Consider the following 22,867-nt stretch of genomic DNA (forward strand, 5'->3'; position numbering starts at 1 on the left):
CACTTTTTTATAATTCTAAATGGATCCCCTAGAGGCTTCTTTAAAAGCTCGAGAGGGCTGCGGCAGGGGGACCCCCTCTCTCCTCTTCTCTTCCTTATTGTCGGCGAGGTGCTGTCTAAAATGTTCATCAGAGGGCGGGAACTAGGTTTCTCGGCGGCATTGCGATGCCTGGGTTGTCGGATCCCCTTACATCTAGTTTGCTGACGACACCCTTATCTTCTCTGACGCATCGGCTGAATGCATCGAGAACCTCCTTATTGCCCTGCGCTGTTTTGAAGAGGTATCTGGTCTTAGAATCAATATGAGCAAATCGAATATGCTTGGAATTAACGTTCCTTTTCAGACTCTCCGGACATTTGCAACAACACTCGATTGCCACGTAGATACGTTTCCAACTTCCTTTGTTGGTCTTCCCCTCTCTGTGGGACCCTCGCCGAAATCTATGTGGGAGAGGTTCATTAGCAAGTTTCAAAAGTTCCTGGCTTCTTAGAAATGCCGCTATTTATCTATGGGCAGTCGGCTGACGCTGATCAAAGCAGCCCTTACTAGCCTCCCCCTCTACTTTATGTCGCTGTTCAGATGTCCAGGCCCAGTTCTAAAGTCTATCGACAAAATTAGAAGAGACTTTCTGTGGTTTGGTAAGGAAAATCAGAGGAAGATTCATTTGCTTGAGTGGAACGAAGTTTGCAAAGTGTTCAGGGAGGGCGGTGCTAATGTTAAGAATCTGAAAGTCATGAATTCGGCGCTGCTAGGGAAATGGGCTTGGAGACTTGCCTCTGAAAAGGACGCTCTATGGGCCTCGATTGACAAAGGGAAGTATGGTTCTTTGCACGGTGGTTGGTGGCCTAAAGAATCTCCGTATTATAAGGCTTCCCACATTTGGAAAGGAGTTCTTACAGCTAAAAATCTAGTAATAGAGAACAACAGCTATGTGTTGGGTAACAACTCTTCTATTCGGTTATGGGAAGATTTATGGGTTGGGGAAAAGCCTCTAAAACTTCAATTTCCTCAAATCTACCGGCTTTCTCCTGACAAAGATATCCTTATCAATAGATGTTGCTCTCTCACGCCAGTTCAAACTGTCTGGGACATCAGATGCACCAGAAATCTCAACGATAGGAAAGCCAGGGAGTTTACGGCTCTTCAGGACTGCATTTCTAAGACAATGCCTATCCCTACTCAGCCCGACAACCTTGTTTGGTTGTTGGAGAAATCTGGTTCTTTTTCCATCAAGTCCCTATATGCCTTCATTTATCCTGCGGCGCACATCTCGCATGACGTTGCTCCGTTCATATGGAAGTACCCAGTTCCTCCTAAGTTCATTTGTTTTGGATGGCTTGCGGGTCGTAATAGAGTCCTTACTATTGACAACCTGGCTAAGAGAGGCATGCAGATCGTAAATATTTGCCTATGTTGTATGCGTGAGCCAGAATCAGTGAACCATTTGCTGGTTCATTGCTCTTTCATTTCTCTTATTTGGGCAGAGTTTTGTCAGAGATTTTCGGTTAGTTGGTGCACTCTTGAATCAGCCGTCAATCTGCTCTCTTCTTGGAATGGTCTCAATCTTGGGAGGATCAAATCCATCATCTGGCGCATGGCCATTCTTGCTATCTGGTGGGCTGTTTAGGAAGAAAGGAATGAAAGATGCTTCGATGATTTTTCTTCTACCGTTAAGGCTGTGGGATCTAGGGCTAAAAAGATGGTGATCGAATGAGCTACAAATGTTAAGGAATTGAATAACTTAGATCCTAGTTTTTTAGGCAGTTAGGGGCTTTTCTGCTGTCTCAGCAGATTTGACCCCCCCTTTTCTGTGCTGCTTCTTTTCTTTCCTTTCCTTGTTTCTCTTCTCTTTTTAGTTTAATGCATTTTCAGTTTGTTGCCTTTAAAAAAAAAAGTGCATCTGTAATTGGCTACTAGACGGCGCTTGATTGTAATCAGCCTATGTAATAGTCTAGTGCATTGCACAGCAGTGGGCACTCATAAAAGCCACTAAGCCGAATAAACTAACTTTACACAATTGATCCCAAATGTAGAATATTAAATGTGCATCTGTAATTGACTATTAGATAGCACTTGATTGTAATCAGCCATGTAATAGTCTAGCACATTGCGCCTGTGGGAGTTTTGCGCTCGCATTACTGGTCCCCAGCCCGGCATCAAACATAAAGGACAAGGGTTGCGTCAGGTTGGCAGCCGCATCAAATTCATGCTGTAACTTTCTTCATGAATCTGAATAATATGACATTCCAAACCCCTTGATTGAGTGGAATGATGGAACGGGATTCATGTAGCCGACCCCAAGTAATTGGGATTAGGCTTGGATGATGGTGATGATCTGTAATTAGTTATGGTTGAAACCTACACATCTGCTATTTGGGTATGATAGCTATAGAGTACATAAGTTACACAGCATCAATCAATCCGGTGCTTATATTAATCTCTTTTTACGTGTTTCTGATGCAGGTTCAGCAAATTGGCAAACAACAGTCAACAGATCCTGCTTTTGTTCAACTAGAGCTTGGTCTGGTTGATGTATTTATTAGCCTTTGCAGGTTCGAGTGGCAAGCTGGCTACCAAGAGTTAGCAACTGGATTACTTCAAGCCGAGATTGAGTACAGTTTATTTTGCCCGTCTTTGCTTCTCACTGAGCAAAGTAAGCAAAGACTATTTGAGCACTTCTGGAATGGTAATGGTGCAAGAATTGGGGAAGATGGAGCACTTGGGTGGTCTGCATGGCTGGAAAAAGAGGAGGAAAATAGGCAGAAGGTCATTATAGAGGATACCTCTGAAGAAAATGAAGTAGGTGGGTGGACTGGTTGGTTGGAGCCTCTATCCAAGAACAGTGAAACTAGCAAAGAGCCAGAGAAATTAGCAGCAGGTGTTGTCACTGATGAAGATATCAGAGAAGTTTCTGAGACTGAAAATATGAAGCAGGAAGAAGACGTTGAATCTTTGCTGAAGAAGCTAGGTATTAGTGTTGACACTGAAGCTGACACTGAGATCAATGACTCATCTACCTGGAATAGATGGTCAGAAGAAGAGTCATCACGGGACTGTGAGCAATGGATGCCTGTGCGTGATATTTCTGGTGCTTCCTTCTTTCTTTTCCTCATATAGATAGTTAGATGTTTTCTCATGGTGATTTTTGTTTCTAGTCCTCAATGTCCATTTTCATTCTACTTCCTATTAGTTCTACATCCTGTTTACCTATAACATTCTACATGGCCGCACTTTCATTCACTTTATAGCTACTTGTTTACTCGAAATTTATTGTTAAATAGCTCAGTGTTTTTTTTTCGACGAGTCAGGTTTTTTTTTTTTTTTATTTTTTTTTATTTTTGTACTTGACTACTTATAAAACTGCAGGTAAAGAAGGTGATGAACAACTCTCGAGAGTCATCTTGTTTGAAGATGTCAGCGAATATCTATTTTCATTGCACTCAGAGGAGGCCCGTTTCTGCTTGGTGTCCCAAGTCGTTGATTTCTTTGGCGGGAAAATTTCTCAACGGTTTGTAATATGCTAAAATGACTATCTATAGGATGCCATTTCACTTTGTTGTCGAGTTCTAGTTTCTTCTTCTTCTCTTTCTTCAATCCATGAGATTTAGCCCCCTCTTGTATAGGCAAATTTACATGTCCGTGCAACAGATATTGTGTGCATGGTACCTGTAACTTGTGCTCGCTATACAGCCGTTCAGCACTTGGTTACCAATTTACATACATCTGTATATTGTGTGCGTACATGTTCATTGGGTGGGCCCCAACATGTAAATGTACTGAAACAGGATGATCTGCTCATCAGGTAGGGCATACTTGTTATGTTGAACGCACCAGGCATCTTGTTTTTGGTTTGTACACTGTGGTCCATCTGATTAGTGAACTGGCCTAATACCTGGGCCAGGACAGTGGTTGGACAACTTGGTCTGGCACATTGTACCACTTGGCACATGTCTGGGTCCTGGGCAGGCTTGGGCTTGGCCATACGTGTGTGGGATTAGAAAACCTCTTTGCTCTGTAATATATATATATATTTCTGTAGTTGTTTCTTTGTGGTGTGAGATGACATGTAATATCTTTGACCTGCTTCGTTTGCTTTGTTTCCAGGTTGTGCACGAATAGTCCAAGTTGGGCTGAAAATACCCTCAGCTTAGAGACTCTACCATATTCAATTTTAGAAGATTTGAGGAAGGTCGATGAAGTGCTAACTAGGACAGATAGCAGTTCAAGTTATTTCAACTTAGAATCCCTTTTGGGACATTCAGATGATATATCTAGAAGAACTAATATCATGAAATTCCTACGAAATGCAATCTTGCTTTGTTTAAATGCTTTCCCGCGTAATTACATCCTGGAAGAAGCTGTTCTTGTTGCTGAAGAGCTATTTACCACACGAATGAAATCTTGTGCCTGCTCCGTTACGCCATCACGATCTTTAGCTAAATTGCTCTTGAAAAATGATCGGCAGGTATGGAACCTCTTGTGGCGTGTCCAATTCATTACGCTCGTGTTTACCATCATGTGTCTTTGTTTGTAGTTTTAAATAAATTTGAACTTAAATCTACATTGCTCACTCAAAATGTTTGTTTTGAGTTTTTCTTTGTAATGGTGATTTACCGCTCCTTTCGCATATTAAAACTGATAATGCTACTTTTGCAGCCTTTGTTTGACTTCCAAACTACAAACTACCCTTGTTGGGTTGTCTTCATTGAAAGCTTAGACATGAGCAGAGGGATTTTCATAGAATTCAAGTACTTTGTTCTTGAATCTTCTAGTTGAATAATCTGTCAAAAAAAGAAGAAGGATGAATAGCGTGATTTTACTTAGAATTCAAGTACTTTGTTCTTGAATCTTCTACCTCAATAGCTTGTCCTGTCTACACTTAAACCTTGACAATGACCCTAATTCGATATTGAGTCATTTTGTTGTTGCAACTAGCTACTTTCTACTTCCCAGTTTTGTGTGTCTGAATGTTTTTGAATTTGTTGTGATAGGACTTGCTGCTTTGTGGAGTCTATGCTAGAAGTGAGGCTGCTTTTGGGAATATTGATCTCGCCAGGAAGATATTTGACATGGCACTGTCGTCTATCGAAGGGCTCCCTTTGGTAAGATTCAAACTATATATGATGATGAATTGCATTGATGTAGGATGTATGTGTGTGTCTTTGCTAGCGAGTAAGAATTAAGGATAAAAGAGATGCATTACTTCTGATTGTAGGGTTAGTCTTTTTTCTGTTGTGCTTGTGGCGATAAAGATGCTATGAAAATTGGAAAATAATTGGGAGATTGTATAGATGTTCCTCGTTTAGATTGTCGCAATGCGATTCTCATGGGAGTTGGGATTTATTTCATACTTGGACTTGGTTTATCAAGCAATTTTGTAGTTACCTTTTGAAATTATGGATCAGGATCTTCAAGGAAATGCGCCTCTTTTGTACTTTTGGTATGCTGAAATGGAGCTTGCTGCTTGTACCTCTGACAGTATTTCAGAATCATCAGCTCTACGTGCAATACATATTCTATCCTGCTTGGGAAGTCGTGTAAATTACACTCCCTTTAAGTTCCAAGCATCAAGTCTGCAATTGTTGAGAGCACGCCAAGGATTTAAAGAACATATTAAAAAATTACGATCTGCATGGGTGCGGGGAGATATAAAGGATCAGTCTATTGCTTTCATCTGTTCAGCTGCTTTATTTGAAGACCTGACTGCTGGATGGGGTGCTGGTGTGGCAGTTTTTGTAGAGGCTTTTTCCATGACTCTTCCTGGTATTTTTGCCCTTTCCATGTCTGCTTCTTTACTTCCGTAAAATTTCAGATTTTTCATGATAGGAGTTTTAGCTTCATGCCCCTATTCTCGAACATGCGCTTCATCTAATGTTCATTAGAATAGTATTTATTAATATAGTTGTATCATTTTCTTTAATAATGATAAGAAATCATCAATAAATGATTACAAAATGATAGGAAATAAATTGGGTAGCAACAAAGGCCCAACAGACTAAGAGATAAAGGGAAAGAGTTCTCCCCACGAGCGACTCCACCTCTATGCCCCCTTGTTTGCCACGACATCTTCCACAATTTGATTAGGCACTGAGGTTATTAAGGATCCTGTAATTTTCCCATGTTTCATGTAAACAGGTGAACTTGAAAGCATTCATCTGTCTCCTCTGATTGCCATGTTTAGACTTTACATCTACTGTTAAGCCCCCATACTCAATTTGTTTGCCTGAAGAAAGGTTCATAATGGCACAGGTACCTGTGTTAACTGGGCTACTTCACCGAAATTGGGTGATGCTATTCAACCCAACTTACCTTCTCCCACGTATTTAAGCATTCTTGTATCTATCTTATAGGGTTTGAGTCCGTACCTGAATGGGATATAAGCTGCGTTTCAACATTGAGGTCACAGGTGAGGGAGGGAGGGAGCGAGCAGGCAATGTGCTGATATCTTCAACAGCTGAAAGATATGAAGTCTGTTTTAATACAATTTTTTGTTTTCAGGAAGAGAGTTTTTGAGACTGGAAAGTTTTTCTTTTTCTTTTACAGATGTGGTTCTTAATCTTGGTTTTATTTACGCTTTATTTATTTATTTATTGGCACTGAAGCCTAAAACGAAGTGTTTTCTTCTATTTGTATAGACCCTAATCATTGCCAGTTTTCCATTGTCAGTAGTGCATAATAGTTGAGTAACATGCAGTGTGGGGAATGGCCATATTGGCATGCAAGTGGTGTTTGGTAAACATGGATCAGTGGACTTAGGCTGGGTTTTAGTAGTGGGTGGTACTGTGTCAGCATGAGAGTGTTGTGAAGGTGAGCCCCTGCCATGGCCGGTTTCCAAGAAGAATGCTGATGCCTGGTGGGCAGCTGATAAAAAAACTTTTGCAAATTTACCTTTTAAAAGCTGATCCTGAATTGTTGGGAGAAGGGTAAGTTGCTGATGGTGGCACTGCATTAATCCATATGTATGTTCACTTATCTTATTTTCCTAGGTTGCTGTCTGATGTGTGTTTATGTCCCACTGGTGTTTGCACCTCCTCAAAGTTACATAGATTCTAGTTTGTTGGGCATTTTGTTGTCATGCATGTTCACGTCTCACTGGCGTATGCACCTCCGCGTTACATAGATTCTACTTCGTTGGGCAATTTGCTAGTGATATATTTTATACTCTTTCATATGCATAATGCAGCTCAGTATTTCATGTTCAATCCATAAGAGTTGTCATCGGTTACCTGAATCCGTGATTCCCGATGGACCTCCCCCAATTTTAATGTGCCCGGGTCTAATACCTGTTTAGAAATCAGGTTGGGACATTGGGTCTAGTCATGTTCAGGTGTTGGGGTGACCATCTTGGACCCAGTTAAAAAAGTTAGGATGGCCAGGTTGTGGTTGGGTCTAGTTAATTTTAACAGTAACAATATGTATTGAATATATTAATTATTCTAAGATACATACATGTAACAAATCCAATTTACACATGGTGCATATGTTGAAGTGGCACACATGTGGGTGACCTAATCCATCATTGGGTGGACCTGGCCATGTAAATGACTTCGTTTGACCCAAACCTAGCCTGAACACAAATCGAAACCAAGGTCAAAAGACCCGATGCGTACCCTGACAGGTTCCTGAGCTTGATTGGATCCGGGTCCTAAAAGATGAGGTTTGGGTTCAAAAGAACCTGGACCCATTAAGACCCAAACCCGATAAACCTAGGTATGGGTACTCTAGGACCCGAACTGAACCTCACCCATTGTCAGCTGTAGCAGTCTGTAGAGATTTAGATCTGGAGAAATTGTTATGTTTGCTATCTGATCATTTAAATGGTGAGTTATAACTGAATGGAAGAGAACTGCTTAATATATTACTTTCAGGATCATTCTCAGATTGAATTCTATATTTTATCGCATAATATTTAGATCCTTCTTGCTGAGTAATGATTATATCATGGTATTTGACTTCAGAAAGGAGGAGCCAGAGTTCTCATCTTGAATATTTGTTCGACCATTATGTTAGAATGTTCCAGAAGCATCTTAAGGACTCAAAACTCTCGAAAGCATGGAAGACCATGTTGCAGGGGCTCCAGATATACCCTTACAATCCAAAAATGTTTGCTGCTTTTATAGAAGTTGGTGGTCTTTATACTGTACCGAACAAACTTCGGCAGATATTCGATGAATATTGTAACAAGTAAGATATCATCTTTCTTTATATCTCTATGGAAGTTTGTCTCCTGAAGTATATAATTGCCATGTACTTTCCCTTATAAAAAGCGTTGACTTGAAATAGTTAGCGTGTAACAAGGAAGTTTCCTGTTAGGAGAATGCCATGTTTCAGTAACTATTTCCTCATTTGCATGTAAACTAGAAACACAGTTCAGTGTCAATTTTCTTTCGTTGCAATGTTGGTCGAATGTTATTAATGCTACGCCTTTATATCGTGGAAATGGAAGTTGCAGGTTTGTTCCTTCAAATCCATTTAACTTTTCTTATGTGTGGACCACTCATCAGTTTAGTGCATCATTTACATTCTTCTCCACACCTTAAACATTTACACCATTCCTAAGTTTGCATGTATCTTCGGTGTAATAAAAACTACAAACTTGAAACCTCAACTCTAGCATGCTTATATGGTGGCTAGGAGTTCGGAGTTCATTATTTTCATTCTATCTGAAGCCTAAACATTTCCACCATTTCCTACTATGCATGTATCTTAGTTGTAATAGAAGTCACAACTAGCATAGCTTTTTTTTTTGGGTTAGCCACAACTAGCATACTAAATTTTGCTTCCATCTTGACTCTTGACTGGACCTTGATTCCTCAATCCTCCCTACAGGCACTATGGTATGATGTCTGAACGAAAAATGAATAATCACTGACTTATTTATTCAATCAGTAATGAGGAATCATTTATTCATTTAACACATCTTTTCAACCGACACTTACAAATTTGTTCAGACAAGCTAATCAAATGTGAAATTGTCCAAGACAAGATTTAAGAGTTTGTCTGTGTTGACTGACAAATCTATCTGCATCCGTTATGTGACTGCCAACTACACTAATTTGTGAATCCTGACATCTATAAATGTTTCAAGGAACAACTTCTTTTCAAGTTAATAAAAATGGTCACGTAATGGCTGGTAACTGTGGGAACTGCTACGCATTACAGGGCCATAATGACCATTACCGGAAAAAAAGGCCTGGCCCCGTAACAGTCCTTTATGGGGCCAATACAGGTTAAAAAAAAAGAGCTGTAACAGTCGTTATGGGGGAATCTATCCGCATCCATTTGTTCCTGCAGCTACACTAATTTGTGAATCTGGACATCTCTAAATGTTTCAAGGAAAAACTTGTTTTCAAGGTATTAAATAACAGTTACGTAATGGCTGGTAACCCTGGGAACTGTTATGTGTTACAGGGTTGTATCAACCATTACGGGAAAAATGGCCTGTAACGGCCTCGTAATGGTCCATTACGGGGCCAATACAGGTTATTTTTTATTTATAAAGGCCGTAACAGCCATTACTGCCTGTACCAAATGGTAATAGTGGCGGCCGTTCTATATCTTGCTTCTTTTAGATTTGACAAGGTGCATGGATTTGTTCACAGGATTACAATTCTGCCAAAGCAGGAGTTCAAATCTATTGATAATTTGATATGGGTATTTGAATTTGTTCATTTGGAGTGCAAAATGGTCAAACTCTTATCTCCCAGTGCTCGGAGTCACCTGTGGGGAGTAGGTTCCCATGGTAGTAAACCTGGCTCCCAGTGCTTGGAGTCACCTGTGGGGAGTAGGTTCCCATAGTAGATGACCCAGCATGATTTGTGCTCTATGGTCCATGTGGCATGGCTTAGTGATGCAGGACATGGAATTAAATATGACATGCAAGATTTCAAACTTTAGATCATACCAATTATAAACAATCACAAAATTCCACGTCCCACATACGATCAAACATTCAACAAGGGGAATCTATGGGGGTCCAAGCCTACACAAGTTTAGGGTTGGATCAAGTAAAATTATAAATCAAACAATGCCCGAAGGAATGTAAGATTCATCCATTCTTGCAAAGAATTGTTCCCCAATTCAAGAGATTCACCATGTTTCAATTCGGGGGAAAACCTAGGGTTTGCAAATTTGGGAATACTTGGATTTGAGATTATCTAGGGTTAATGCCTTTGATTTAAGGCGAGAGAGGAGAGAAATTGAGGAAAGATGGAACCCGAGGCGATCCACACGCATGGACAGCAACCAGGCCTGGGTGCATGTGCATGATTCCTTGTCCGCACGTGTGCGGGGCCTACGAAATCGGAAAATGATTCCTAGGGTAGGATTGGCGAGGGGAGGCCCACTTCCATACCAAATTTTGTGTCAATCCGCTGTCCGGTTTGGGATTATCTAGGGTTAAGGCCTTTGATTAAGGTGAGAGAGGAGAAATTGAGGAAAGATGGAACCTGAGGTGATCCACGCACATGGACAACAACTAAGCCTGGGCGCACGTGCATGATTCCTTGTCCGCACGTGTGTGGGGCCCACGAAATCAGAAAACGATTCCTAGGGTAGGATCGTCTAGGGGAGGCCCACTTTCATACCAAATTTTGTGTCGATCCGCTGTCTGGTTTGTGCGTGGTGCTCCGCCGAAGTTTCAGCCCCTCTGATGGGGTAGAATATGAAAATTTACTATGGAAGAGAACTTGGGTACTAGAAAGGGTGAATTTAAAGATGGGAGGGATATAGAAGATGATGGATGTGGGGTGTAAGAAGTGGGGATGATTTGGGATGCTTGTGGCTTCGCACCACAGTAGTTAGCCCTTCGAGGAAGGGAGAGTTTCGCACTCAATTCGATTATTCAACTCAGAGAAATAGAGGAGAAGAAAAAACGCAAAATTTTATTCATAAACTTCATTGAAAAATACCTACATGGGGTTGCTTATTTATAAGAAAACCTTAAACCCCAAAAACTAATTTTATCCTCGCGCCATGTGCACACACTAATACTTAGAGATGAAGTAACTAAAATAATAACTAATCTACGCAATCAAAACTATTCATGATGTTTCTAATAACGATAATAGCCAAAACTCAAAATCCTAGATCATCTAGGGTAGTGGGCCACGATCATGAGATTCAATGGTGGAATCCATATGATGATCGGGTCCACCCCAATGCTTCATAGCACAGCCCCCTAAGTAAGAGGTCATCCATAGATACCATTGTCGATCCAGATCGATAGTGGGGCCCTCCTCCTCCTTGAGTACATGCGTAGGGTGGGGGGCATACACATGATGTCCCCATCACTTTGTCCTATAGATAGTGATGCATCCGGACTATCCATCAGATTGATCCCCTTTGATTGTGGGGCTAGATGTAAAATGGCCCACACTAGGTATATTCTAATTATTTTGTGCGCTCTTTTAAGATTTAGAAATTTTTTAGGAGATGATATTTCCCATTTTGGATTTGAAATTTAAATGTCAATCTTCAGGATATGATTTAGTAAAATCTTGATTTCAATGATCATTTTATATCTTTATCTTTTGTTTTTAAGCCTATATAAAGGCTTCTAAGGCCATATGCATAAGGGGACTTGATGAATGAGATTGGGATAAAAATGGTGTGAGTTTGGAGCAGTGTTTGCACAATCAATAGTATTGGCCAATACAATTGGTATCGATCTTGCAGATACAAAACACCCAGAAGTCACTGGATATTATTGTAAAATATTGCATTGTACTGACTTTATATCGATACAATGCGACATTTTGAAAATATCGCTGTTATAAGTTTCAATGTAGCATTGATACTTTCGAAACTATTGACCATACTTGGGATACATGTGACACTGACAGCCCCCTCCTGTTTTTTTTTTTTTTTTGAAAAAACCAAAAAAAAAAAAGAAGAAAAACCTTACAAAATCTCACTACAGTTTTCATGACAACTAGGCCCATCCAATCCCATCTTGTTCAGACTGCTGCTTCAAATGGGCCGTCCTTCATGTCATCCATCCTTAGCTGCTTCGAGCAGTCCAGTTTTCACAGCACATCTGCTGCTTCCATCCTTAGCTATCCTGGGAAAGTGTCAAGCCTCTTGCCTCAAACCCAATCTAAACGCTCTGCCCATCATTCACAAACGATCAAAACTGTTAATCACGCAGCCATCCATGATCCATCACACTTTTTTATTTTCAGCCATCAATATCCTCCAAATAGGCCGTTTGTGCTACCATTTCAACAGAAGTCCCAGTCATCCATGTCTTCCATCAAACACCCATAAATCTTACCTAAGTTTTCAGCCTCTAAATCATCCAAAATTTACTACCAGTTGTCAAAAGTTCCGTATCTTTCCTGTCTCTGTTTTTACCCCTAGACCTTCACGTTTCTATTTTTGAATCACCACCGTCCTTCCTTTGCTTGCTATCTTTGCAACTGCTGAGCTACATTCAATCAGATCCTTCAGCCATATCCCACAACATACCATCGTCCAAATCGTCTCCATACTTCATTGCTTTACAACTTATGCAACTGCAAATACCAAGACTTCAAATCCCAGCAACCCAATATTTGATCCCTTAATACCGATTATCTTCATTCCTATCACATCCAACTCTACAAATTAGTTGTTCTCAACTGCTTCAACCATGCATTTCACCATTCATCTTCAAATCTCATGTGACCACTCCATCCCATATCAAAAGACATCCAGTCTAGACTCTCCACCCCTACCTATTCCAGTGTCAAGGCATTTGAACTATAGCCACCTTCCTCAATCAGCTTGTGATCAACCGATATACGCCGCAATGCCATCACCTACCTCCTTTGAGATCCGTCACCGTCTATTCTCTATAGCTACCTACTACCACCATCGTCATCTTCATTGCCTATAACTGATGGAACCCATCTCCTACCACCATCATTGTCACCGCAGTCGCCCTTGTCTATCATAATCTGTGTTCTGGTTATTTTCCTTGAAAGAAACCATATGATCCTACTAAATTGCTCGATTTCAAAGTTAACAATTGGCATCTTGTTGAGACGCTCGTGTTTCAAAGTTTATGCTGGTGATTTCGCTGAAGCAGGCCATAAGCTCGTGGGCCATTCCTCTTCAAATCTTGTGTGACCTTCTCCATCCCATATTAAAAGACATCCAGCCTAGACTCTCTAGTAGTCTAGCTCTACTGCTTTTAGTTTCAAGTCATTTCAACTTTCTCCACCTTTTGCAGTTAGCCTGCGTTCAACTGGCATCCACCACCATCACCTTCTTCCTCCAACTGTCTATCCTCTACAGCTACCCACCCACCACCATCGCCATCTTTATTGCTTATAACTTACGAACCCATCTCCTACCACCATCATCGCCACTGCAGTCGCTCTCTATCACCATAATCTCCTTTTTTTTTTTTTTTCTAGTGAATTTCGCCGAAGGAAATTGTATATCCTGCTAAATTCCTCGATTTCGAATTATTGTTGGGATCTTGTTGAGATGTTCGTGGCCCCTTCATTGACAGGGTAATAGCCATTTTGTTCTTGAGCCGCTCACAATATTGTGTAATCCAATTGTCCCACACTGATTCTATTGGTATTTCCTACCTTCATCGTTGCTACTCGTGTGTTTTGCCATCTTTTGCAAGTGGATTGCACCAATGGCCGAGTCTCTCAGCGGAATGTTGGAGAAGGCTAAGGGAGGACTAATTAATGGTTTTTTGGTGGAAAATGCCAACTTCCAAATTAATTATCTTTACCTTGCAGATGATACTATCTTATTTTGTGATGATACGATATAATAATAGGAGAGAAGGTATAATTACATATATGCCCTTATTATAAAGGAAAAGCTAAAGAAAGACTAGGTTACAGATAAGGAAAACATAAAACAAAGAGAAAAAAAAAGGGAAAAGGCTAAGATTAAGCCCATAACACAATGCCCTGGTGTATGTACTTTTGGGCCCAGTCATAGGCCTACACGCACATACACCTACACTCGCTCTCAAGCTGAGGCATGATATCTATGCAAGTTCGCCAAGAACACGTCATCCAACTTCTAATGTAAGAACCTTTGTAAAGATATTTGCCAACTGCTCGGAAGATGAAATAAATGGAGTGAAAACAACACCTGTAAAACCTTCTCATGAATAAAGTGACAATCAACTTCTATATGTTTTGCGCGTTCCTAAAAAACATGATTAAAGGCAATGTGAATAACATCTTGATTGTTACAATATATCAGCACAGGAGTCTTCGTATGAAATCCTATTTTAGAAATAAAGCTTTTCAACCACATAAGTTCATATATCGTATTTGCCATAGCACGATACAATGCCTCAGCACTAAACTGTGCCACAACTATCTGCTTCTTAGTCTTCTAAGCAATGTTTTAAATATTGTTATCGCATAATGTATCGCACCCTTGGAATATGGATACATATCGGTTATCGCATGAGATATATCGGTTGTATCGCGTAACGTATCGCTGTTGTTGGGAAACATGAGAATATTGGGAAATTGGTTGATTTTTTCAATGGAACTTCAGAGATTGTTGAAAAAGACATCGATACATACTTAGAAATCAAAACATTATTAAAAAAAGTGCACATAATAGGGGTTTCCTTTGTATGGGGTCCTAATATATGCGCTTTCCAACTAAACTGATGTAAGTATATTCAAAGTCTATTCATATAATTTATAAATGTAAGAAGACATGTAATTAAACACAAGCAATACGTTCAAAAGCAAAAGAAGAATCACTAGATCATGTTACATGTTTAATTTTGTGTTTAGATACAATGATTGCAACTAATTTGTGAGAAATTGAGAAATTTTGATTTTTCTCAATTTTTCGCAAATTGACCCATCTCCCCTAAATCTCGAAATCGAAGTTTCAAATCTATGATTTTTCATGGAAAATTGAAGAATCATAGATTTGTAACAATTTGACACTAGTTTAACGTGATTTACAACAAAAACATGGATTTGAAATCGAAAATGCTCACTGGATCGAATAGGTGAGATATCTCGACACTACCTATGCGTTTCGTATCGCATAGGTGGGATACAAGATATATCGTGGGATATATCGGCTGATATTGTCGATATTTAAAGCACTGCTTCTAAGTGGCAAAATTGCCACTGAAAAAAGTACAATAGCTGGATGTAGAGCAACGATCATTCAGGGAACCCACCCAATTCATATTAGAATACCTCGCAATATCAAGATTATAGTGATGACCAAAGAGGATACCACACCTTGGGAAGGATTTGATGTAGCGAAAAATGCAACGAATGGCTTCAAGATGACTAGAACGGGGAACACACATGAACTGACTAATCAAACTCATTGCATGAGACATTTGGACGAGTAATTGTTAAATATATCAATCCGCCAACCAAGCTCTAATACATGCTAGAATTATTAAGAAGTTCTCCATCATTTGCCCTGAGCTTTTTATTAACTTCCATGAGAATCAATAGGTTTGACACCAAGATTTTCAGTTGAAGTCAACAAATCATGAGCATATTTCCGTTGAGACATAACTATGGTCTTGTTGAACGGAGAGACTTTAATTCTACGAATGTATTTTAGCAATTCCAAATCTTTAATATAAAATACCTTGCTTAGATATAATTTCAGCTCTAGTATGCTATTAACATCATCCTCTGTAACAAGCATGGATATGAATATCCGTATCGTTTCAGCCAATACGGCCATATCGTATTCGTATCAGCGTGAGCCGATATGCGATATGAGGTCATATCAGCCTGATGACCCGTATCGGCCCATGTTGGCCAATACGGGGCTAATTGGCACTGATACAGGCCGATACGCCCACAAAAGTCATAATTTGATTTTTTTTTTTTTTAAATTCACTAATGACTCCTTTTTTCATTTAAATAATTGAAGAAGCTTAAAAACTCATTCTAGGCTAGATCTAAACCTATTTTGTGATCAAAACAAATGATTTGAATGATATTCGACAAATCAAAGTGAAGTGGACTATTATGCAAAAATTGTCTTCACTTTCCTATTTGTATTTTCATCTTCTTTTTGTTGTATTTCAATGTAATGGGCCCTAGTTCACCAAATCATACTTGATTTGCATTGAATTAGGGCCCATTTAGTTGACCTTCAACAGGTAAAATCGACAGACAACATTCTCACTAAAGAATGGTTTGATACACTATCCGATACGTGCTCAAACCACAAAAAAAGATAGATTCTTGGGTCTCTCTCTCTCTCTCTCTCTCTCTCTCTCTTGTTCTTTTCTATTATTCTAATATTTTATTTTATTATTATTATTTTTTTGCTTAAAAAAATCTGACCGATATGGGCCGATATGACCCCGATATGCGACGCCATATCGTATCATTTTTCCCTCGGGCTGATACGTTGACTGATATTGAAATTCAGAACCATGGTAACAACAGACAAACACAGAATGATTAGAACAGATATGAGTGAAACCAATAATAATCACCTGCTTCAACCCACATATTGCTTTCTTCAGACGAAATACCTTGTTTCTAGGATTATCAAATTTAGAAGACAAACACTATCTTATTGGACTCAAGCAGGAACATGAAGAATCATAGAATGTCTCTCCTTTCTATCAGAAAAGTATGGTCCGTCTTCCATAAATTTAACATCCATAGAGATAAAAAAGCTTTTTAGTAAGAGGATCAAGACATTTATATCCCTTTTGTGAAGATGAATATCCCAAGAAAATTCATTTGACAACTTTATTTGACAATTTATTTTTAAGATACTCCTATCTTTCTGGAGGGTAGCGACGATCTTCCTATGGCGATGGGGGAGGATTGATGGATGTTGACTGCTAGAGAAGACGCGAACACCGGAAGCGAGGCAGACGTGTGTGACGGTGCTCTACCGCTGGCTGAGATGGATGTTGATGGAGAAATGTTCGAGGACTCGTTGGATGTTACTCCTCTTTGTGAGAAGAAACTGCAATCCAACTCAACTATCGACAATTCTGCCAGGGCTCTGATTGGACAAGAAGTGCATAACAAGATTTCTACAGAACAACATAGATGGGCCAAGGACATGCTGGAAAGGGTAGGCGGGTTAATAGGGATGTCGTATGGACTCAAGGATGAGGATGTGCATGCATTCTTTCAATTCTCTCAAGCCAGAGCATCTTTGAACTTCAGTGATGTTCAACAATTCAAGGCTAATAGGCCTCCTAAGGGTTGCCGTGAGTTATCGAGACTCGAATGCTCCTTCAACTATGATAATGCTAGCAATTCCTTGGGAAGGAAAAAGGGGAGAACGGGGAAGAGCGAGTGCTCAATGATTATTTTCTCCTAGAACTTTCGAGGTTTGAGAAGCAAGACCAAAAGGGCTTAAATCAAGAAAAATTGCAAAAATTCGAAGGCAAATATCATTGCTATCCAGGAGACCAAGCTGTAGTCTTTTGACAAAGGTATGCTCAATTTTATTTGGGGTGTGAAATTTAAAGATTGGGTTGTGCTTAATGTCATTGGTCCAGCAGGGGGCATTTGTTAGCTTGGACCACTGGTAGATGGAAGAGAGTTGACTCTTTTGTGGGGATTTTTTCTGTTTCGGTTTTGATTTTAGAAGTTTTCTCGGAATTCCTTTGGATTTTCACTGCTATGTATGGGCCATATGATTATAAGGTTCAAGAGCAATTCTGGGAAGCGTTGGATAGAATCATGTTAAGGTGAGGGGCTCCCTGGTGCACAGGGGATTGATTTTAATGTGGTGCATTTTTCTCATGAAAATCAGGGAAGGGTAAGAATACTAAAAGTATGGAAAAGTTTTTTGATTGGGTTGGGCGGCATGAGCTAGTGGATCTTCTGATGGGGGTGCTAGGTGTTAGATTTACGTGGTCCAATGGTTAAGAAAATCCTATCTGTTGTGTTTGGACATGTTTCTCGTATCGCTGACAAGATCGAGAAATTTCCTTTGGTTTATCAGTAGGGTTTGCCGAGGGCTATTTTTGATCATAGACCTATTGTTCTTCTCATTGATGAGGAAGATTGGGGCCCGAAACCATTTAAGTTTGATCTAGCCTGGATGGAGATCGAAGGCTTTGACCAGTTAGTTTCAGATTGGTGGTCCTTGTTCTCGGTGGGAGGCTTTGCAGGTTTCAGACTAGCCAGAAAACTCAAATTGCTGAAGGAGAGGTTGAAAGTATGGAAGAAAAAGGTCTTCGGATAGAGAGGGGGTTTTTGACAAATTTGCTGAAGAGATTCATGAGTTAGACCTGGCGGAAAAAGATTCAGGTCTATCGGAGGTTGATCGCTTAAAGAGGACGGAATTATCCCATAGGTACGCGGCCTGGGCCAGTGAAGAAGAGATAAGATGGCGGGAAAGATCTTGAGTGATTTGGCTTAAGGATGGGAACAAGAACACTCGTTTTTTTCCACAATATCGCAAGTGCCAGAGCCCGGGCTAATAGAATTCATAGTTTGCAGGTTGATGGGGAAACTATCACAAAGGAGGAAGATATTTGTGAGGCTAGTGTTTCATTGTATAGGAACCTTCTTTTAGGTGACATTGGAGACAGACCGAGGTTGGAAAATCTTTAGTTTCGCCGGCTATCCTCTAATGATGTCTTTTTTGGAAAGGCCGATGTCGGAAGAAGAGGTCAAATCAACCTTGGTTCTGTGTGGGGATAAGGCGTCGGGACTTGACGGTTTCCCTTTTAGCGTTTTTTTTTAAAATTATTTTTTTATATAAAAAATTCTGGCACGCGGTGGGGAAGGATGTGCATATTTTGTGGCAGAAATGGGGGATTCGTTTATAGTCCTCATTCTTAAGGTGGAAGGGGCCGAGTAGTTGAAAGATTTCAGACCTATAAGCCTCATAGGGGGCCCTTATAAGATCTTGGCGAAGATCCTAGCTAACAAATTTAGGGATCTCATTTCCAAAGTGATCTTTGAAAACCAGGAGACCTTCGTCCTGTGCTGCCAAATTCTGGATATCGCTCTTATTGCTCATGAGTGCATCGACTCCAAATACCGTGAAAGGAAGAGTGGCGTGGTCTACAAGTTAGACATTGAGAAGGCCTACGACCATGTTAATTGGGACTTCATAGATTACATGCTTGTCAAGCTAGGTTGTGGCTGTAAGTGGAGAGGGTGGATTAAATCATGCATTCAATCTGCCTCGTTTCTTGTTCTGGTGAACGGGTCGCCTAAGGGGTTTTTTAAGGCTTCCCGTGGTCTTTAATAGGGAGATCCTCTTTTACCATATTTGTTTGTGGTGGTTATGGAGGCCTTGAGCATGTTCCTTTATAAAGGCGAGGAAAATGGGCTTTTGCTAGGTTCTAGATTGTGGGTCTTCATAGCAACATTAGTCATCTTTAGTACGCAGATGATACGCTTCTATTTTGTGAAGCAAAAAGTGGAATCAGTGAAAAATCTACGGAAAATTTTTGTTTGTTTTGAAGCGGTTTTGGGATTGAAGATTAGTGCGGCACAATCCGAAATGTTGTGCATCCATGTGGAAAGTTTGTAGTTGCAAATGTTGGCGATTGCTTTTGGTTGCCAAACTAGATCCTTCCCATCTAAGTATCTTGGTTTGCCTCTTTGCATTGGGAAACCAACTATCACTTGTGGGATAAGATAATTGAGAAGATTGAGCAGAAGTTAGCTTCTTGGCAGTGCAAATGTTTATCGTTGGGGGGTCGCCTAACTCTCATAAAAAGTGCTTTCTCTAATATGCCTGTTTACTTCACGTCTCTTTTCGGATGCCCGAGTTTAGTTTTAGAAAAAACTTGAAAAGCTTAGAAGGAATTTCCTATGGAATGGGGCGAGGAAACAGAGGAGGTTTCACTTACAAAGATGGGATGAGATGTGTAAGCTAATGACGGAAGGGGAAGCTGTCTTAAAACCCTTAGTCACTACGAACTTAGCCCTTCTGGGGAAATGGATATGGAGATTCCGCGAGGAAGAAGATGACTTTGGAGGAACTTAATTACAATTTACAACCAAGTATGGGGTGCAGGAATGTGACTGGTATGTCAAAGCATCCTTGTTGTACAAAACTTCAGGAGTTTGGAAAGCGATTATGGCCACGCATCAGTTGGTGAGCAGGGGTATTTCCTTCAAAGCTAGTAATGGATCTCGTATTCGGTTTTGGGTTGATGTTTGGTGTGGGACTTAGCCACTTCAGATTTTTTTTCCTGCTGTCACTAGTCTTACCCTCGACAAATTTGTTCGTGTGGAGTGTTATTCTGTGGTTGGGGAGTCGATTGCGTGGAACCCCCCTTGCCGCGGAAACCTAACTGATTTCGATTTTGAAGAGTTTGCAACCTTGTTGTCCCTCCTGTAGTCGGTAAAGCTAGAGCAGATGGAAGAGGATAGGCCATTTGGTCCATTAATAGTTCTAGGAAGTCCATGTCTAAATCGCTATATTACTTCTTCTCCTCTTTGCCTTCTTCCTCAGTCCCATCTCATCTGTTTCATCAATGGTTTTATGGGGCCCCTTCCCAGGTTGCTGCTTTTGTGGTTGGTAGGCCAGAAAAGAATTTTAACTATTGACAACCTCCAAAGAAGAGTGATGGTTCTCCCTAATATCTGCCTGATGTGCACGGGGAATGAGGAGTCAATTGACCATCTTTTCATTCATTGCCCTTTTGTTAAGATAGCATGGGACTATTTTCTTTCTGCTTTTCAGGTGGATTGGGTTATGCCGAAAACAATCGAAGAACTGTTATGGGTGTGTCATGGAGGAGCTGGAAAGAATCATAAAGTTTTTCGGTGGTTGCTCATTATGGCCGTGTTATGGGTTATTTGGGGTTCTAGGAATGGACAATGTTTCCGGAATGTGGAAGTGGGGGTGAATGAGGTGATTTCTAATGTTATAAGGCTAGTCAAGGAATGGGTGGTCTATATTAAGGTATCCTCGTCTGCCCTCCCCCTCTAATTGTTTGTTAGGGCTTTTTGAGCTTTGTATTCTTTTCTCGCTTTGCGATCTTTTTCAACAAAATTTTAGTTTTCTCTAAAAAATGTTTTTAAGAGGATTAATATTATGGACATGACATGCACACCTAAAGACATGCATGGGAATGTCAGAGATTGGATAAAAGTCCAAAAAATATTGAATGGGAGACTTTTCAGCAAGAACTTTAGTGAGAAGAGTACAATTAGATAGTAGGCGGTAAGAACAACATCCGACTACAAAGATTTAGGAGTAGAGATTCCAACCATAAGAGCCCGAGTGACTTCTAAAAAATGTCTATTCTTCCTTTCAGCCATGCCATTTTATTGTGGGCTATATGCAATGTTTTAAATATCGACGATATCGGCTGATATATCCCACGATATATCTTGTATCCCACTTGTGCGATACGAAATGTAAAGGTAGTGCCGATATATCCCACATGTTCGATCCGGTGAGCATTTTCAATTTCCGATCCCCTTTTTTTGTTGAAATTATGTTAAATCAGTGTCAAATGGTTATAAATCCTCTTCATTTTTTGCATGAAAAATCATGGAGTTAGATATTGATTTCGATATCCATTGGTTCTTCATGTTCTCCATGTTTTTTACAAAATTTTCCTTCAACCAGCTATCAATTGAGATTAATTTCGAAGTATCTAGGAGTTTTGATGAAATGGTCATCACATATACTCTAATTTCGAAAATTGAGTGTAGGTGGTGCGATTTGGGAAAAATTCTAAAATTTCCCAATTTCTTCCAAATTGCTTGCAATGTTGTGCACTCCAAACATGAAATCAAGCATGTATGAGGGCTGATCTATTGATTTGTTAAGTCCTTGCCAATTTTCGAAAAATAAAAATCATTTTTAACTAAAATTAATTGAAAAAATTATTAAAATATTAATTTTTTTTTCAAAATTTCCCTTCTACCAGCTGTCAATTGAGACTAATTTTGAAATATTTAGAAGTGCTTGATGAAATAATCATCACATACACTCTAAATGTTATGCATTCAATTTGATTATAGTTGCACACTTGCACTAGTTCAGTCAGACAATGCATAGCTTAGGACCCTATACAAAGGAAACTTATTTTGTGCACTTCTTTTTAGAGATGTTATGATTTAAAAGTGTGCAGTAAGGTCTTTTTAAACAATCCCTGAAGTTTCATTGAAAAATTCAACCATTTCCCCAATGTTTACCCATGTTTCCCAAAAAGTACAATAAATTACCCGATACAAACGATATATCCTATGCAATAACCGATACGTATATGTATCCCAAGGATGCGATATGTAATGCGATACCGATATTTCGAACAAATGGGTATATGCTCATGTGGTTTGAGAGTCAATACCATGCCCTTGAAGATAAGATATTATAGTATGGAAAATGTATTCTTTTGCATTATCTATATGAAGAGGACTAATACTCACATTAAATTGATTTTTAACCCAACTATGAAACGCTTTGAAAATAGAGTTAACTCTATCTCTTGCTTTCATCAAATAAATCCATATCATAGGAGATGCATCTTTAATAAATGAGACTATATGAATTAATTAGAAACAATTGGAATTGGACCCTAAACATCTGAATGATTGGACCCTAAACATCTTAATGAACCAAGGAAAAAAATTCTATTGGAACGCTTCTCCACAGGTGGATAGACAAACTATTGTGTTTGGCTAAAACACAAGCCTTACACTTTAAAATTTTAACATCACTAGACTCGACCGACGCTGGTAATAAAGACTGCAATACTCGAAAGATGACCAAACCTACGATGCCAGAGATAAAAGTCTTCCTTTTGGACATTAAGACACTCGAAGTATTAAAATGAAAAATGTATACATCATCCTTCTCATGTCCACATCCACCACCAAGCAGTTTCTTTGTCTTCAGATCCTGAAAACCACAATGATCAGGCTAAAAGATCACACTATAATTCAAGTCC

The 22,867-nt window shown here is 39.7% G+C and overlaps 1 protein-coding gene across 2 annotated transcripts in view; it reads left to right on the forward strand.

The window, feature by feature from the left end:
- The window catches only part of LOC131226646 (uncharacterized), a 55,841-nt gene that overhangs the window by 24,194 nt on the left and 8,780 nt on the right, over window positions 1–22,867 (forward strand). The window contains exons 4-11 of one of the 2 annotated variants that reach the window (XR_009161956.1): window positions 2,464–3,088; window positions 3,367–3,508; window positions 4,105–4,465; window positions 4,992–5,102; window positions 5,406–5,763; window positions 6,136–6,249; window positions 6,351–6,923; window positions 7,959–8,096. Coding sequence is in view for 1 of the 2 variants with exons in the window: in XM_058222240.1 (XP_058078223.1) it covers window positions 2,464–3,088; window positions 3,367–3,508; window positions 4,105–4,465; window positions 4,992–5,102; window positions 5,406–5,763; window positions 7,959–8,184 (1,823 nt within the window). In the remaining variant the exon portion in view is untranslated. Of the gene's footprint in view, window positions 1–2,463; window positions 3,089–3,366; window positions 3,509–4,104; window positions 4,466–4,991; window positions 5,103–5,405; window positions 5,764–6,135; window positions 6,250–6,350; window positions 6,924–7,958; window positions 8,185–22,867 lie in introns of those variants that run through there. The other variant, XM_058222240.1, reaches the window with a different exon arrangement.

This window comes from Magnolia sinica, chromosome 15, assembly GCF_029962835.1.
Source record: "Magnolia sinica isolate HGM2019 chromosome 15, MsV1, whole genome shotgun sequence".
NCBI lineage: Eukaryota > Viridiplantae > Streptophyta > Magnoliopsida > Magnoliales > Magnoliaceae > Magnolia > Magnolia sinica.